General features: G+C 34.9%; 3 protein-coding genes across 8 annotated transcripts in view; 2 read left to right on the plus strand and 1 right to left on the minus strand.

Annotated features, from left to right (window-relative positions):
- The window catches only part of LOC129565793 (E3 ubiquitin-protein ligase znrf2), a 42,651-nt gene extending 40,379 nt beyond the window's left edge, over positions 1–2,272 (plus strand). For all 4 annotated transcript variants that reach the window (XM_055441017.1, XM_055441019.1, XM_055441020.1 and 1 more), the window contains exon 6: positions 390–2,272. In XM_055441017.1, the coding sequence (XP_055296992.1) occupies positions 390–447 (58 nt within the window). In that variant the 3' untranslated portion in view covers positions 448–2,272. The remainder of the gene's footprint in view (positions 1–389) is intronic.
- Positions 2,273–4,272: 2,000 nt separating this feature from the next.
- LOC129565781 (protein tweety) lies at positions 4,273–13,518 on the plus strand. Of its 3 annotated transcripts, XM_055440997.1 has the most exons (11): positions 4,490–5,347; positions 5,932–6,109; positions 7,389–7,696; positions 7,797–7,906; positions 7,993–8,265; positions 8,349–8,387; positions 8,485–8,862; positions 8,949–9,160; positions 9,484–9,495; positions 9,565–10,348; positions 10,446–13,518. In XM_055440997.1, exons 1-11 carry the CDS (start codon positions 5,210–5,212, stop codon positions 10,711–10,713), a joined length of 2,700 nt encoding a protein of 899 aa, XP_055296972.1. In that variant the 5' UTR covers positions 4,490–5,209; the 3' UTR covers positions 10,714–13,518. The 3 variants fall into 3 exon arrangements, with proteins under 3 accessions (XP_055296973.1, XP_055296974.1, XP_055296972.1); XM_055440998.1 differs by lacking the exon at positions 9,484–9,495 and having other exon boundaries at positions 4,273–5,347; XM_055440999.1 differs by lacking the exon at positions 10,446–13,518 and having other exon boundaries at positions 4,489–5,347; positions 9,484–9,702.
- Positions 13,519–14,916: 1,398 nt separating this feature from the next.
- LOC129565792 (uncharacterized) lies at positions 14,917–16,600 on the minus strand. The gene is made up of 3 exons (XM_055441016.1): positions 16,479–16,600; positions 15,288–16,377; positions 14,917–15,212 (listed from the first exon to the last, which is right to left on the minus strand). Exons 2-3 carry the CDS (start codon positions 16,355–16,357, stop codon positions 15,197–15,199), a joined length of 1,086 nt encoding a protein of 361 aa, XP_055296991.1. The 5' UTR covers positions 16,358–16,377; positions 16,479–16,600; the 3' UTR covers positions 14,917–15,196.
- Positions 16,601–18,873: the final 2,273 nt, after the last annotated feature.

The following is an 18,873-nucleotide window of genomic DNA, read 5'->3' on the forward strand; positions in this document are numbered from 1 at the left end:
ATTCCTGATTTAATTAACGTACGTTTGCATATGCATCGGCAGTAAATTGTAAATTGCTGCAAGTCACATTAGGTGCAAAAGTAATTTTAATGTGACAGATGTTATTCGATTTGCCAGCAACGCAAATTTGTTTGGCATTGTTTGCAACAAAGTTTCATGCAAATTCATTGTGAGTGTGTAAATACTTCGTACCGTGGGAAGTGAATTGAATACAGAAATGTCCTTTCGAATAATGAATAAACATTTAATTAAATTTCATGTTGTTTTCATTTTTCATTGGGCTTCATTGAATACTTCCCCAGCACAAACCAGCATAATGAATTCATAATTTTGTTATAAAAAAAATTAATACATTGTTTTTTTTTCTCGTTCTCTTTGACATGTTGCAGATGCATAGACCAGTGGTTCGAAGTGAATCGCAGCTGTCCTGAACATCCTGGCGATTAGTTACTTTAAACAATCGAACAAATTCATTCCATAGCGCTTTATTTAGTCTACCAATTGTGCGGAATGGATGCGGTAAGCGGGGAATGAAAACCTAAGTGACGAGAAATTCTAGACATTTCAACGGGAATGGAACAAAAATGAAGAGTATCGACGATTTGATATTTGACAAACACATCTGCAACCTGGTTTGGATGACGGAAATGACGAATTGATTTTTTGTTGGAATGAAAACAACAAAGAGATGAAGAAGAAACAAAAGAAAACTCACTAACTCTTAACGAAATGCAAATGAAAAACATAACAAAAGAAGAAGAAGAAGAATAAGAAAGAAAGAAAGAAAGAAAATTCGATATAAATACAGTGATACATATTTCTATCAAGATAACGGCTTTGGTTTAAACACAAGTAGTAATTAAATGTAAGAAAACTAAGAATTAGCCAATTACATGAAATGTAATGAGTGTAACGCTTAAGTCAAACTGTGGGTGAGATTGTAGAGAGCGAATAGTGTGTGCGTATGTGCATGAGTGTATGTGTGTCCTGTGTGCCTGTGAAATGTGTGTTTTAAATGTGCAGAAAGAGAAATAGTAAACGGATAGCGCGATATAAAGAAAAAGGATTATAATAACCCAGACCGAATAGAAACGGAAATTTTGTTTACCACACAGCATACAGAGTCAATCTGTTGGAATCAACGAAATGATGTGTCGATTTGAATTGTTGAATGTAAAATTGTTTGCAAATCACTATTGAAGAGAATTTTTCATTGGTGGTGAAACAGAAAACGACGTCTATTATTGGATTGGTTTGTTTTTTTTCTGTCGTTGGTTTTTGTTTGTTTTACACAAAAGCCTTGCAACCGGTAACATTGTACAAACAAAAAGAAATAGCAATGTAGACATTAAATCACTTTCGATGTCAACCTAAACAGATTCTCTACTTTTGCCATACATCAACCGCCTCCCCATCCCAATGTGTAATTGTAAAATTCATTGAAATCGAATGTAAAATGTGCTTTTGACTAGATACAGCTTTCAACATTTTTTTTAAATCTCTCCGATTTTTACTACTTTTCGTTCTTGTTGCCCCATTTCAGGTGGCGACAATTTGATTCTTAACAATGTTCATGAAAACACTGAATTTTCGTCTCATAACCCATTCAAGTTTTTAGTCAGGATTCATATGTTGTGTCTATTTTCTTCGTGTAAATGAATGATTCACCACAAATTCATTTATCAGAGCTATACAATTTAGTAACCATTTGAATGGATGTGCCCATAAAAACAACTGATCTGCGCTTTTATATACAACAACAGAAAAACACACAAAATATTATTATTATGCATATGAAAACGATAAATATTTTAACCAAATCTAATTGTATAAACTAAACACTAAACTTTTTTTTGTTTCTGTTTTTTTTTTAAGAAAAAAATAATCCGCACGAATAAGAACAAGAAAAAAAATGGAGAAAAAAAAGAATTTTTGTATTTGTAAGGGATTTTTGTTTCTCGTTCGATTTTAAGTATATAAAATTAGAAACAAATTTCAACAACATAATTAGGGAAAAAAATAATTGTTCGATTAAGGGAATGAGACGATAATACCCCGATGAATTTAACTAGCAATCATCATGTGCGGCGAGCGAATCAAGTTCAATTTTTTTTAAATGATATTAGTTGGCGGATTTTTTTCTGCTCGAATGCAAATTCATTCACGCCGCAAAAAAAAAACTTTTGTAAATTTGAACTTTTTTCGCTCGCCAAACGATTAAGCGATTCTCTTGTAATAAAAATTCAAATAAAAAAAAACACGTGATAAATAATTTAGTCGTTTATTTTGCGAGTATTTGTGGTTGATTAGTTTTTTTTAACATGAAACTTTTTTAGAGCATGCAAAATAGAGAAAGAGTGAATAAACATCTACAGCAACGATAAAACAACGGACCCAATTCCGAGTCCGACATTTTTTTTCGTTTTCTTTTTTATACTGATTTTAAAAATAGAGCAAACTATGAATTTCCCTCGCTAAATAAAAAAAATCACATTAGATATGTTTAGTGTGGAATGATGATATTTTTTATTTTACTGGGAATCGGCTCAGAATATTAACAATTTTTTAATCAATCGATGACGACGACGATTCCCACAAAAAAACCAAGCGCATCTCATCATCATTGACGACTGCAATAGCTGATGATTTCTTGAATATATTACAGTATATATATTGTCTTAAACGTAATTTTTAAATAAGAAGCATTACGAATAAATTACAACAATTCTACTGAATGAAAAAAAGAGAAAATGCCCCGACAAAATATAAAAATATAACTACAAGAAGCCCAAATATTTATGGTCTTTGTATAAAACATTATTATCGATATTGAAACAGAATAAATACCAGCAAATTGTGAATGTTGAATAAACAACAGGCAACAACAACAACAACAAAAAACCATTCAACAATTCAGTGCAATTATTTTTAGATTAACAACTGGAAATAAACAGAAAAACAAAATCATACATGATTTGTGTCAAACGTTTCATTTTTTATTTTGTCACATTCAACGTTTTGACTTATTTGAGTTTGAACTCAAAATTGTTGTGTCCCATTCAAATGAATTAAATCCAGAGATACGGATTTTACTTTTCAGTTACCTGAAGATTTGTTTAACAAATTTCATATCAAATTCGATTGAGAAATTATTTTCTCCTAACAAATAACATTTGTTTTCAAATGACGAGTTTGAATTGGCCAGAAAATGAATAAATCTAAATAAAATGAGTAGAAATTCGTTGAAGAAATTTTTTTTTTAGTCAAATTTAACGTTTCCAATTGGTGCTTTATGTCATTGATTTTACCTAGGCAAATTTTTTCGATTTAGTTTAGTGTCTCAAGTCGATGTAAATCAATTGATAAAATATCTAAAGTAAAATTATTGTGGCTAAATTAATAAACGAAATACAGACGGCTCTGAACTGAATGGTTCTCACTTCAAATTCATCTTTTACCCCTAAAAGAAAACGCTTTTCACCATTAAGCTGATTGACACGATCTTTCGAATACAATAAACCAAACAGAAATTTCAGTTGCATCGACATGTGTTGACTGTTTTTTTCCCCCTAAATGAATGAAGATCAATTGCAGTGTTTAATTGAATTGTATCGTTCTTTTGTATTTGGATATAATCGATGTCTGTCGTGAATAATTCGCCAAGAAAAGAAAAACAACCATTCATACAATAGAATTAATGTGTTATGATTTCTTAAAAATAAACATAAACAATTTACAAAAATGGAACAAAACCAAACAAAAAATAAAATGAGAAACAAAAAAACGAATAAAATTGAATGAAAAACATTGAAAATACTGAGTGTTTTAATTGAAATTTTTAGTTTGTTTTTCTTTCCCCTTAAATTTGAAGAACAGAAACAAAATGAATCAAATAAAATTCTGAATAATTATTTTTAGACCGAAAAAAGGAACAAAGAAGGACAAAAATAATAAGAGATGAATGCTAGTCCATTTTCACCCGGCATTCAAATTCGCCGCCCGGCTAAGCGCCGAAAACAGCGACATCGGCTAATGTGCTGAATCTGCAAAAAAAAAGTTTGCTTGTTTGCAGGACCTGCTACTGTCACTTTGCTCACTTCATGTCAAAAAAAAAAAACGGAACGAAAACATTGCGTCCCGAATTCAGCATTTCCTACATCTATCTATGTGTTACTAGTGGCACAGGCTGACAAATGGCGCACACACATGCGCTGTTTATCTCAATCAACGAGCACAAAATCCCAACAACAATACCAAACGAATGTTCGTCGCATGAGGATGTGCACACAACAACAACTATACATGTAGCGAGCATCGATACACTGTTTCCAGTTGGCCCGTATATGGTGCTGTACAGCACCCTCTGAATAGCAAACGCGTTCACCATCACACAAACACGCACACATCGACACGCGCATCCCATCGCTGTGCATGCAATTCACACATACAAACGAGGAATTTATCCCTTTTTCATGAATGATTCGGTTCTTCCATCATTCGCATTTGTGGGAACAGTGTGTACGGATGTGAATAGCGCACCGAATACGGTCACACCCTTACTGTGTAGCAAAAATTGGAATATTTTTTTTCTTCTTCTTTTATTACATCTCTTAGTTCTTTATCAACAGAAATTCATGCAAGAGTGATAGAACGGAAAGAAAAGAATCGACGGCGACATTTATGTGTTGAAAGTGTGTTATCAATTATCGACAAATTTTGTGTTATTCATTTGTGGTAATCAAGTAAATGGTGCATTTTTCGTTGTAAAACCAAATGTAGCAGCGTATTCGGGATGTGTGTGTGTGTATGAGAAATCAAGTGCGAATGAAATAATGTTGACGTGAAATATTTTTCGGCTGTGCCATTCGCGTACTCCATTGTGGTTAAAACGGGAACACGTAAGAAACAAAGCCAAAAGATACTAGAGTTCGATGTCCGGTTTTTACTATGCGCTGTGCGTACTGAAAACGAACGAGACAAGTGCAGATAGTGTTCAGCCATTTGAATAAATAAAAAAAAGAAAGAGAAAAAAAAATACACAGAAAATATTGAATTGCGTATCATTGCACGTAGTGATTTATTTTATTTGTTTTGCTCGTAGTGATATTAATAAGCAAAGAAAGAAAGAAAAAAGGAAAACTTTAGGTGAAGTGACAAGGAGCTAGTTAGATTTGTGTAATCGAAACGTAGATTTATTGAAATTGTTTCGATGGCGATGAACGGTGTCGTTGACGATCAATACAAAGTGCCGTTGATTGCCAAGCTATTGCACCAACTGCCCCATTACAATATCACATTTCATCGAACGAACAACACTTTTCGGCCAACCGATGAAGTTTATCTCGAGGTAAGTGCCATATTTGCTCTGTTTCCATTTTCTGGACTCATTTGCGCTGCCATGAACAGCATGATTTATGCAAACATTTACGAAAACACACACACACACACACACACACACACACAAAAGAAACCGTCGAAACGTAGTAGCATACTAGTTCGAATGAGATAAGATGGGAAGTGAATGAGAGCGAAAGAGAGCGGAGAAAACAAACAGCGAAATAAAAGAGCGATTAATATATTCGTTTTTGGATGCGGTGAACTCTCGTCGAGGCTACATTTTGTCTATGTGCATTTTTTTCGCCATTGAATAGATTTAGGCGAGTTGAATAGAAGTCGACGAACATAAATAGGACGTCAAGTACTTTATTTTTCCATTGCAAATAGCGAATAGACAATATGAATGAATATGAAATTGTCTATGGAATGCATTTCTTTTGATAGTGTGTTTTTTCCGTTTTCTCTTCGCTTTTTTTCTGCGTAACTCTCTTTTGCCGTTCGTGTTGCTAACATAACATTGAATGCAATGGAATTGACCGTTTAATGCACAATACGCTTCTAATTTTTTGTCTCTCTCTTCTTTTCTATTTACAGAGTTTGGGAATCCTTGGTTCTGCACCGGCTGCACTGCTGATCCTTTCATTGTTCGGGCTGTTATTGTACTTATTGACGCGATGTTGTGATCGAAAACCACGAACACAACACTCCATAACGAGTCTGAAAGTGACATTGTCGGTGGTGACGGTACTTTGTTGTGCAGCCATTGGCCTAGGCAAGTGTGGTTTTTATTCTCTATTTATTTTTCAGTTTTTTTTTTTGTTGTCATTTTATTTTTTTAACACCTCTAGTTTTTTCCTTGCTTTCACATCAAATTTGTGTTATCCTCATTTATACATTGTCGTTTCGTTTGTTCGTCCATTCGTTCGACCTGTTCGTGTTTCGTTGGCAAATTTCCATTTTCACAAAATGACAATAAAATATTAACTAATCGCCAAAGTTGTGTAAACACGAGCCGAACTTTGGATTTTCTGCTAATTCATGGAAAATTTAAACAAAAATGGAAACAGAGAGCGAGCAGGAGCGAAACAAAAAGGCTTTTACGGCTTTCCATGAAAATGCATGGTGTGATGAAAAATAATGGTAGATAGTGTTCGTTTGAGGCATAAATAAGGTCTAACCATATTGTTGGTGTGGCCAATCCTCTATTGATTTACATTTTAATGTATTCAGTCATCATAATGGCTCTGACACTAAAGTCTAAATACCGATATATATATATATATAAATATATATATTTCGTCGCTTGTCTCTATACAATAATAAATAACAACGCACTGCACAAATACGAAAAACGACGAGCGATAAATCGGTATTCTTGTTTTTTTTTCGGTTCAGGGTTGAAAATAATAAAACACACCTTCATTGTTTCCTTCACGATATGAATATGCTCTCGCCGAAACCGAGTTTGTGCCAACGAAATTCAAAACCAATGCGATGGATATCCATTTCCATTGTGGATTATCATTGTATTATGGCCCAAAACATACATACGTGCCGCAAAATTCACATATTCATGCATGAGATTTGTGTAGTTGAATAAGCAAGAATAATATAAAATCAACATCGTGCGCGCTCTGACTCAAATATATATGAAAAGCGTATACGTATGACAAAACGAGACGAGACAAAACTTCAACTCAGCTCAACTCAACTCAACTCGACACTCTGACTTTCCATCCGTGCATCCATCCCATTCATTTAACGGGAAAATGGTTTTGATCACTCGCTTTTAACATTTATTACATTACACATTTGAGAGTGCTTTATATGGCCACAAATAGCGTATAGTACAAAGCAGTTAGCTAGCACAACTCAATTTAATCAAGTGCAATCCTATGCATTTTTAATGAAAACTTCTTTATTTTTTCATACATTCATGCACACAATACACAAAACCACCACCGAATTACTCGAAAAACTGTTCATGCACACACACAAACTATGGCTGATGCATTTATCGCACCGCACCATTTGTACCGTTCGTTCAACAGGACTCTATGGCAATGATGATTTGCATAATGGTCTGTTGGAAGTTTTACAATCGGGTCGAAAGGTGGATAACATAATTTCGTCGGTGCGAAACCAAACCCAAACATTGGAAAGTACATTGGCAAACAAAATTCGACCGCAGCTGGTTGAGCTGGCCGACATTTTTGACCAGCCAGCATCAAATCAAACGGCACTCTCACAGCTCATTCTCTCATTGAATATCGTACAAGGAAATGTTACAACGGCAAAAAATGCGGCCGCTGACATACGCAGACCTCTAATGCAAGTTACAATCACATCCTTTTTATCGGTAAGTCATAAAAAAAAGTCATAATTTTTTTTCTCTCGATTCGGAATATCGATTTTCAAGAGTTTCACTTTATTTATTGCTCACATAAACATTCACACAGAGAGGAGATCAATATGAACTGATTCGTTGGCCTGGCACAGTTGCTGTGCTAGCTTTGCTACTGGTTTTATGCGCTGTTCTACTTGTAGGTGTTGCACGACACTCTCGATGGTAAGTAATTTGAAAAATTTATCCCAAAAAAGAAGTTGAATTGGTTGTAATCATTTGACTTGAATTTTCTTTTCCTTTTTTTTCAGTGCTTTGATTTTGTTTAGTGTTTGTGGTTTACTGGCCGTAACTGGATCTTGGTTGATGTCGGGTTTATATCTGTCGAGTTCGGTGGCTGTTGGCGATCTGTGTATGGATCCAGCCGGTTATCTTGTGTCACAAGCACCCAACGATTTACCAACCGAAGTTCTACTTTATTATACGCAATGCGAAAGTGTTCGCTCCAATCCATTTACGCTTCGATTGCGTGAATCACAAAATGCCATCAATAATGCACGTTCGGCTATGAATATTGTCTCTAGGCATGTTTTTTTCTTTCAATACTTTTTCATCCATTTTCCCTAAAAACCATTCTCTAACTGATTTCGTTTTGGTATGATTGTAGAATTTCATTGGTGCTATACAAATCGGCCGGATTGCAACCGTAAATATTTTATACTTGTTTTTTTTTTTCAATTGTTGCTATCAATTTATGGTTTTTACTCATGCCCAATTTGATATTTGTAAAAAAAAAAACATAGGAAACTTGGAGCTGTTACGGCTGATTTGAATAACAGTGAACGACTTTTGACGACATTGACAGCGCTGGTCGATTGCAGAGACCTTCATCGCAGCTATTTGGCTGCAACGCGAGGCCTGTGCGAGAGTGGGCTGCTTGGTTTGCTATTGATGCTGATTGCAAGTTTTACTGCCGCCATTTTGCTCACAATTATGGTTTGGGTCGATTCGCATACATGGATTTATATAAGAAAGCGTATTGATTACTCACAAGTTGACGAGGCGTCTTATGCCTCGAACCATGGTCAACAACCTGGTGCCCCGATCCACCCACAACAACAACCGAATCACAACAACAGCCACGTCGCCGCACGTACCCTTCCACGAAATATGCACAATGGGTGAGGAATGAAAATAAAACATCAAATGAGAGGTGCATTGATTCGAAGAGAAATTTAATTGGCTTTATTTATTGTGATTTATTTAGACCTCCGGTTATAAGTGGTTCGCACACATTGCAGCATCCCGGTCGTAATAAACAAGAGATGATTATGGCCGCGCAATATCAACAACAACAACAACAACAGCAGCAGCAACAGCATAATCCAAATATACGTCAACTCGGTTCGCATACCATGACAATGGGTCGCATGCCGCCGTCTCATATGAGCCCACAACATCACGGCGCCAACAAACACGGTGAGTCGTTTGTATTATGTCGAACACATTTTCTTTCCACACTCATGTATTGGCTTGGATTTTTCTTTTCATTCTTTTGTTCGAAAAAAGTACTTACACATCATACATACATACACACCTATATATATTTATATACGTAGCGCCTTTTGCGACTGATTTATTAATGATACAATTTTTCTTGCCTTTTTTCTTTTCTTTGTTCTTGTTTCCATAATTTTTCTTTTTGTCTTTGTTTCTTCTTTGTTTCGGTTGTATTTTGTTTGATTTTCACTCGTAATTCGTTTTGTGCGTATGTAACGTAATTTTGTTGTGGTGGATTAAAGGACCAACTAATGGTAAATACGCCACATTAAGCAAGCAATGTAAAACCTTAGAAGCTAATGATTATTACTGAAAATCAACAGTGTGTACAGATGCAAGACAATATGCGATGCAACAACAACAGCAACAACAAGGAAATGCCCAACAGCCCGCATACCATCACCAACAAATGTCACAATATGGCCAAACACAGCCAACATACCAAACTCAGCCTCAATATGTTATATCTCAAGGTCAACCGCCACAAATGCAAGATCGCCCTCGTCAAAATGCTCCAAATGATCCAATGGCGCATAATATTTATAATCAACAAATGATGGCCGCTCTACCACAAAACGTTCTCTATCATCAGCAACAAATTCAAAATCATTATTCATTGCAACCACAACCACAGCCAATGCATCACCGATCGCCACAAACCAATCAACAGGGAATGCCACCACCCGGCCAAATGCATCCACAACAGCAAAATATCTACTCGCACAATAATGCGGCTGTCATCATGTCTGGAGCGGCCACTTTGCGTCGTCCGCCACAAAATCAGGCTCGTGAGGCAATGGAACAGAATCCAAATACCAATTTACCCGATAATATCATGATGGATCGTGACAAACAGCAGATGTTCAAGTATTCAACATTGCGTCAAGGTGGCAAGTTTGATCCGAGAAACTTTGGACCACGTCCCAGCATTCCGAACGGTGCACAAAATCCAGCAGCACAAAAGCCGTCGATTTTAAATTGTCCATTGCCTGAAATACCCAAAGAACATGCAGCCAGCAATGGTAATGATCCAAATAAAATCACATCACCACGCAATTTGAACACCAACGGTGGAGCTCCGCCACTTAATCAGCCTACAATGACACGGTAAGTGCCGATTTCATTTTAATCTTTCCATTTTTATGCAACGGCTCTGAATTCACATAGAATCTTTTCCATCCCAAAAACAACAAACAATGTATAGCACACTGCAAAGACCATTCAAAAATCTTCCACCAACTGGTAAAGCGATTCCTCCACCAAAAATTGCCGATTCATTGTATCAATCGAAGGCGGCTCTAACCAAGCCACCAATCGCCCCATCGACCGCACATCCAACGAATGGCACCACCACCACCACAACAACGCTATCAAATTCACATCAACCAGCAGTCCAACCACCTTCGTCACCCCCTTTACCTCCGCCACCTGAGCCAACACAAAACCTAGATTATGCTGTGACTGAATTGTAAATCCAATCTCGAGACATTTATTTCTCATTGCGTGCGTGCGTGCGTGCGTTCCATCCAAATCACGCACCACGAACGAAGAGATCTGAATTGAATTCAGCAATTTAAAATCGTAAATATTTATCGTTCAATGATGCCAATTCCTCACATTTCGAGCGCAACATTATTATAAACATGAAGTTGATCAATTACATTTGAAATGCAATCGTGTAAATATTGCCCAAACCAAAAACAGAAATCAATGATCTTTTTTACTATCGTCCTTATAATTTCCCAAAAAAAATACATTGTCTCAATTGTTGAACGCTTGAATATTGATTTGAGTTTAAATTTAGCATAGAAAATTATCATTTAGGTCAATATAATGTAATCAATAAAAAAAACCAAATAATAATATGAACGGTTATTGTGCAACATAGGAAGCTCCACTACGTTTCTCACAAGCGCACCGGAGGATGAGTATCATGCGTGAGCATCATGCGTGGCACACGCACACACACACACAAACACACAGATAACATTATTTATAGAATTTTGATTGATAGCAATCTCTCGTCGGAACTATTAATAATGATAACAGTAACGGTAACAACAACAACCACAAGCATATTTATATAACTCATTAACTTAACTTGTAGCATACATTTTTGGAACGAATGCCGATGTATCGGCCTAAAAAAACATGATCGATTGAAGGAAATTAGATATTTAACGCAAAAAAACTCCAATAAACTGATAGCGGGTGAGCGAATGATATGGTTGTTTATGTTGGTTGGAGAGTGAGAGAGAGAGAGAGAGAGTGCGAGGTGCCAAAGAGGATTTTATGAAATCGAAACGAATTATAATGATGAGTGAATCGAATGTGGAGTAGAGTTTTTAGACACACATTTTTACCTTCTTTTAGACCCTCGTTTACACAATAAACCCCTCTATTTTCCAAAACGGAACACAAGAGCAAATCACACTGACGAAATTTTTTTCACGGCGTTTTCAATAAACCACAAAAAAGAACAAAACAAGGGAACAATCACACATCTGTAGCTCACATCCCACATTTCACACACCAACAATTCAATTTAATGCTATTTTAGAGCGTTTCAAATCACAACACAATTTTTCGACACAAGCATCGTTTTTCCCGTAGATTTTCCGTCATTTCGATTTAATTGAATGAATTTAGCGTAATATTTGAACAAAAAAAAACATAAGAACAAGAAATGAAGTGAATAATGTATAACCAATAATTTAAAAAAGAATGATATGAAAAAAATGAACGTATTAATCACAAAGCTAAGTCATAGTCATTTACATAGAATGAGGTAGAGAAAAAATGCCATCAAACACACCGAGTATGTTCCTACTGAGAATTTAAAAAAAACATGCTGAATCCATATATGCAAAATGCATCTCACACTGTATATAACATAGGTATGATCGCATATTTGTTGCAATCGAAAACTTGCTTTAGACACACATTGATTATTCGGTCACACATTGATTTATAAATACACTTACTATCGAATTTTCTATTATTAGTCCGTACCATATCTGAAATTCAGTCGTGCAAGCAAAAAAAAATACAGTTCCATTTGTCATTGAAGTAACATCTTTTAGATTTGTTTTATTTTTTTATGGTTTTTATTTTCTGTTAAAAATAGTTCTGTTTTTTTTCTCCTGGAACTATTGCAAATTTTTTATCATTGAGAAGATGAAAATACGCTTTTCATCATTGAAATATGTCGTTTTATAAGAAGTTCTTAAAAATATCTCCGAAAATTGGAGAAAAATACAACTTTTTTGGAATCCCATTTGGCTTTGATGATGATGCAATGAAAATGCACCAAACATTTTTAAAAATTTACACACAAAAACGAACAATTTTTTTTAATAAATTCTGAACATGCAATCGAACCAAAACTGTTTTAACAATAGATTAACCAGGAAAGAACTATCAAACAATATAAATGGCATCTCAGGTTTTGTGAATTAAAACACCAAACACTGCCATACAGCACAATAGACACAATGTCTTTTTATAAGAAACTGTTTTGGAACAAATATTTTGAAATTCATGGAATTTTTTTTTTGATTTTGTTTTTTGAAGAATGACTCATTGTAATTATCAGCGTACAAAGAATTTTTAGTGGTTAAAAAAAAATTGGCATTATAATATCAATTTTGAATATAAGATTCAATCGACAATGAAAATCAGTTCCAAGTTGCATTTGTTTCATACATAATGAACATTTAGTTAAAATAAATGGAAGGAAAATATTTCAACGAGAGAGAAAGAGAGAGAGAGAAAGCAGGATTTTTTTTGTTTGTTGTCGGAAAACGATTCCATGAATGTATTGATAATAATGTCATTCTATTTTTATTGTCTCTGAATATTAATGTCATTTGTATCGATTTAAGAAATTTTTCAAATTAATTCAAGTAAATAAAATCGAACAGAAGTTGCGATACGAAAAATTATTATGTACTCAGAAAAATGAAACAGAAATTAGGAAAAAAAATAGAAGCTCAGCTCAACTTCAAGTGTGATGTATATTTTTGACCACGAAAGAACATCGAATCGTTTACATTCTTTGGTAAGAATCAATTCGACTCAAGGCGGTTAATATACAATTGATCACACAACAAACAGTTTTTTCTTTTGCCGAGCGATGGTAGTGAAGAAAAATCAGCAAACCAAAAACGTATTTATAATTATTATGGGTTAGAATGGTTGCCATTCAAATTTAAAACAAAAAAGACATGAACTTACTAGTAAACGAATAAAAAAAATGTACTAAAACAGAATTAAAATGGGAATTCGTGTTAAATTTCGTGTTTTATTTTTTTTTCATTTTTAGGAACAAATTAAAATTCACACTGTGGATTAACACAGCCATCATGGACCAGCCTGAATATGCTGAAGCTAATACAAAAATCAAAAACAATTCCATTTTATTTTTATTCATTCAAATATATTTTAATCAGAGCTAGCGTCAAACGTTCAACATCTCTTATGTCCACCCAAGATGTAATATATGTAAGAAAAATTACATCGAACCATTTACAATTTGGTTTCCGGAAGACATTTGGAACCGTGTTCTAAACGGAATTAAACGTTTTAAATTTTTATTTTTACTTCAACACGACGTTGCTGAGCTACATTCAATAACGATGCAAGTTATACGAATATATAGCGATATCTCTTGTTTCTAAATTGAGAACCGTCAACTATTCATCATATTGCAGGGCTCACTTGACTTTTGTTATAGATATTTTCGTCGCAACACAGATCATTTATTTCAAAGCTGAGAAACAGAGCTTGAATGTAGCTCAGCAACGTCGTGTTGAAGTAAAAATAAAAATTTAAAACGTTTAATTCCGTTTAGGAAACGGTTCCAAATGTCTTCCCGAAAGCAAATTGTAAATGGTTCGATGTAAATTTTTTTACATCAATTACGGCTTGAGTGAACATTAGAGATGTTGAACGATTGACGCTAGCTCTGATTAAAATATATTTGAATGAATGAAAATAAAATGGAATTGTTTTTGATTTTTGATCAAATATCACAAATCGTTCAGGCGGGATTGAAAGCAATTGCAATTACCTTCAAATTGAGCCATTTATCATTCCAATAGCTCCAACCAATTCCGAGAACGGCACAAAAACCTGTTAACAATAACCACTCAGCCCAAGTTCAGAGTTTTTGTACTAACATAATTCGTCAAAATTCAATTTTAGTAGCCAAAAGACGTTCCTTGATATGTACTAAATAAAACTGGACTGGTTCACACAGAATTTCAGAACATTTTATCTGCGTAAATCGATCAATGCCTACAAGTGCATCTGTCGATAGAAGCTGTAAGATATCAAATTGAATTAAATTGTCTAGAATTGAAAATGTCTGATTGGTATGTCATCTGAAATATTGAGGCTTGTGATTATCCCGATGTGGTCTTGATAATAAACCAATTGTTCCCATTTCAACTACAGATTGATTTATGAAAAAAGAAGCTCAACTAAAGTTCAAGTGTGATTTATACTTGGCCATGAAAGTGTATCGAATCATCGAATCAATTCGACCCTAGATATTAATAAACAGACAATAACCATAAAATAGTTTCTCTTTTGAGCCACGACTAGTTGATGAATAAGCTATTGAAAATGGTTGCGGAAAAATAAAAGTACAAAAAAAAACATCCATAGAAAAATTGTACGAAAACTAAATTCGTATTGAGTTTCTAGTTTTATTATATTTTCCATTTTTAAGGAAATTTCAAAAAAGTAATCACGGATTACGGATTAATTTTAGATGGTTTCATTTTTCAGAAGTTTGGTATTAAATGAATAAATACGCTTTTCTTAAACATAAAAATCTTCTTTGCATAGTCTTTTCGCTACGCAAAATAATCTCAATGAAATGTAATGATTGGTGTTGTGGCTGTGAATATCGATCAATGCATCTGAATATCAGCTGGAATCCCTTTCGTCTTACGCTTTCTTCGCACTGAATAAACAAAGCAATGTAATAAAAACGAATTAAATTTCAATCGAATAATTGAGTTAAATGAATTCAACTCACCGTGGCAAGTAAGCTCGTTTGAGTTGAGCCAATGAAACCGAACCATTGCATAAGGGGCACAAATTTTGACATTGGACTGACCGTTGGATACATTTCGAACAAAACATATGGCCGCACGGGGTGAAAGATAATTCCTGTTCACCAAAACTATCCAAACAAATTGTGCATTCCAATTTTAGGAGCTTCCCTCCATTCGGTTTCGATATTGCTTTACGTTTTCTGTCCATTGTATAAATACTTTTGGGTGTTTCAGCGCTGATTTCCACCTCGATAACAATTGAATTATTTCTGACGAAACCATTCTCAGGTGTTAGCAAATCGTTCCATGATGCAAGTAAAACGGTGAATCTGTCGAGGTACCGCATCTCTTTCGATTGAATCTCTTCAATTGGCTTTCCAATGTTCATCAATTTGGCCAAAATGTTCACTTTACATGGGAATTCTCTTGAATTCTTTTTTGCCATACACTCCTCCAAAATGAGTGCGAGTCCATTCGTCGGATACTTGTTGATTATGACGTGCCAAAGTGTGTTGCGCAACATGAATTCCGGCGTACGAACGGCCATCAGATGTTCGATATTGGTAACTGTCAAACGGAATTTCGTACGGTAACCTTCTTCGCAACTTTTGCCTATTTCCTCGAAAATCAACTCACTCTTGTTCGGGTTATTTCGACCAGCCATCGTGATTTTAACCTCCAAAAATATCGTATCATTGATCATGTAACCGCTGTTGATATTTAACAAATCGTTCCATCGAAGCATTCGTATGCCATGATCCATTCGTCTACAATCAAAAACGTACGGCACCAAAGGTATTTCAATCGGATTCACATTGTCTATGAATGACACCAGTTTAAATGTTGGTGAAGCAACAATTGACCATTTCGATGATGTGTCTCTCTTTGCACAACGCAAATAAACTCCAAGCCATTTTTCTCCCTTTACCTCTTCCTTGCGAACGTACACCGTCCATGGGATGTCATGAACATACAACTCACGCGAACAAATTGCTTTCAACGCACTGACATTCGGTATATCCAACAGAAAATGGTTTTGATGCACTCTCATCGCGCTGGTATTCTACTTGCCTTGATGATTTGTAAATGAAAAAGCAAATAATCGAACACAGTTTTTTTATATGAACTTTTTTTTTTGAATATTTAATTGTGGAAAATAAATAATATCTTACTTTTTTCCGCTGAATTTAATCCGATTGGATGATGTGTTGGACTCAATGCGCAACTCAATGCGACTCTTTCAGTGCGAATAAGAACGATGAGTGTGTGCAAACAAGTGGTAAATCTCCGATGCAAACTGTCAACGATTTGACAGGTCAATGTTTTGATAGCCCATTGAACATTTGAACCGGCGAGTGTTTCAAACTAACGCCGCAGCGATTTTGTTTCTCTTTTGAAATGAACATTTTTATGTTGGATTATGCTGTGTAGATCTAAGCCGAATTATTCAATATGAAAATAAAACACGGGAATCGTGTTATCATTCAAAAAGGAAATATGACGATTTATAATGATTTAGACATTTCATTAGTGATAACGTCAATTGCTATTCGATTATGTGATGAACCGGCAAAAATCAACTGCCATCTGGTTTGAGATAATGACTTGAGAGCAGATTCGAATCGAACAATATTTTCGTTTTATTGATAGAATTTCCAACTATTTATACCCTGACAAATACATACAATTACAATTTCTTTTTTCATTTATGTCACTTTACAATTGATAGATTTTTTTTTATTGAATTTAGGATTCCTATCTGATTTGTCTTTGCGCTATTGATATTGAATAGGAGTTTCTTTCGTGAATTTATATGAACTTATGAAATTATCTTCTCTCTGTTAATCATCATTAGTTTAAGCTTGAAAATAGTAAGGTCATCTAGAACATTAGCTGCACCGTTTTCAATTCTAATTGTTGCTTCAACACAACGTTGCTGAGAGGGTTTAAGACCATACTTATTATTTCACCGAGTAGCATATTTATTAGAGCCAATCTTCGCGTCCTAAATATGCTGAAAAAAAATTCTGAAACTAACATCAAGCCATTTACGATTTGCTTCTAGTAGATTGTATCGTTTTCAATGACGATTGTCACTTTAACACAACTCAGCTTAGCTAAACTTAAAACCGATTTGAAGTCATCCGAGGCTATTGCCATATCTTTCGTATCGACTGAAAGAGCCGATAAGTTTTCAACATACTTCAGGGCTTTTTTGATACCAGCTAAAGTTATTTTTGGGCTAATACTCCTAATATTGTCCTGTTTCACACAGACCATTTCTTCCAAAGCCGGTAAATGTTTAACATATTCTAAGAGTGTTTCATCTGACATTTGTGTAATATACAGTTTTTTCAGTTGTTTCAACTCCGATATATTCAGACTGGATGTGGAGAAATGCGTATAATCATTCAAAATTCCCAAAACTTTTATTGGAACTTTATTTTCAATGAGCGAATCTATTAATCTACCCACTGGAATAATATCTCTTCGCGTGGAAATAGCCAAAGACTTGAGGTTCCGCAATTTGCTTATGTGCAGCAGGTGTTCATTTAAACTGGGTGATGAGTTATGCAAGTGCACGAACAGCTTTTCCAGGTTTGGTGTCAGATTGGCGATGTTTTCGTAAATGTGTGGTGTTATTTGATTACACAAACGTATGCAAAGGCTTTTCAGTTGTGGATTTAATTTCAAGAATTCAACGGCCTGATCAAATCGCAATTGATGGACGTAACGGAATGTGACAATTCTAAATTGCGGAAATGGTTGAATGATCCAGTCGACTTCTTTGATGTTTCCCGATATCACCAATCTCCCCAGTTGCGACGTACACTCAAAATTGTGAACGTTTGCATACAATATTTCTAGTTCGGATAACTCTTGAAATGGGGATCGGGTGTTGAAATTGATCGCATTGTATGAATAAATTTTAATTGTTCTCAACGTTCTTCCACAATAATCGGCGATCATATTTTGAATATCATCGTGAAGTTCATCACCATTGAAACAAATTCGCTGTACAATTCAGTTAGCACGAACTGAAATAACAATGAAATATTTGTTCAATATATAAATGAAAAATAATTGTGAATTTCTAAATTGAAAATATGTAATTTAAACGCACAAAAAAAGCCGAATAGTTTCGTTGTACTATGGAATTGCTTTGAACATTCACTTTCCGCTTTGAGATAGTTGAACAATCGTGACAATTCGTATCAAAACCACTGCAAATGTAACTTCGTTGAAATTCCCTTTTCCACACTCTGACTAAGGAGCAAAGGAAACTTGATGATGTCTCAAATACACAACGAGACTGTATCGTTCTAAACTTAAGATGCACGAATGAAGACTTGGCCTAAATTGTTCGATATATATAGTGATATCGGGTAAGGCATAGCCCAAACTGTTGTAGTCTTCTCTAGAGAAATGAGTGCACCAAATATCACAGATAACTCTTAATCTCCATTAATTCCAATTTTTATCTGTGTACCTGTAACCCTTTTGTAGGGGATGGCTTAAAACCATTCCAGCAGGTAATAATGTTTATTGGAACTAATAGAAGTAAAT

This window comes from Sitodiplosis mosellana, unplaced genomic scaffold (genome assembly GCF_009176505.1).
Source record: "Sitodiplosis mosellana isolate CC-2019 unplaced genomic scaffold, AAFC_SMos_1.0 Smas_scaffold_3, whole genome shotgun sequence".
Taxonomy (NCBI): domain Eukaryota; kingdom Metazoa; phylum Arthropoda; class Insecta; order Diptera; family Cecidomyiidae; genus Sitodiplosis; species Sitodiplosis mosellana.

What these genes read in the sequence shown, in the direction of transcription:
- LOC129565781 (XM_055440997.1), top strand. Translation starts at nt 5,210, where the DNA reads ATGGCGATGAACGGTGTCGTTGACGATCAATACAAAGTGCCGTTGATT. An exon ending in GCTATGAATATTGTCTCTAG is followed by an intron (nt 8,266 to 8,348) that starts GCATGTTTTTTT and finishes GTATGATTGTAG; the next exon opens with AATTTCATTGGTGCTATACA. An exon ending in AAATCGGCCGGATTGCAACC is followed by an intron (nt 8,388 to 8,484) that starts GTAAATATTTTA and finishes AAAAAAACATAG; the next exon opens with GAAACTTGGAGCTGTTACGG.
- LOC129565792 (XM_055441016.1), bottom strand. Translation starts at nt 16,357, where the DNA reads ATGAGAGTGCATCAAAACCATTTTCTGTTGGATATACCGAATGTCAGT.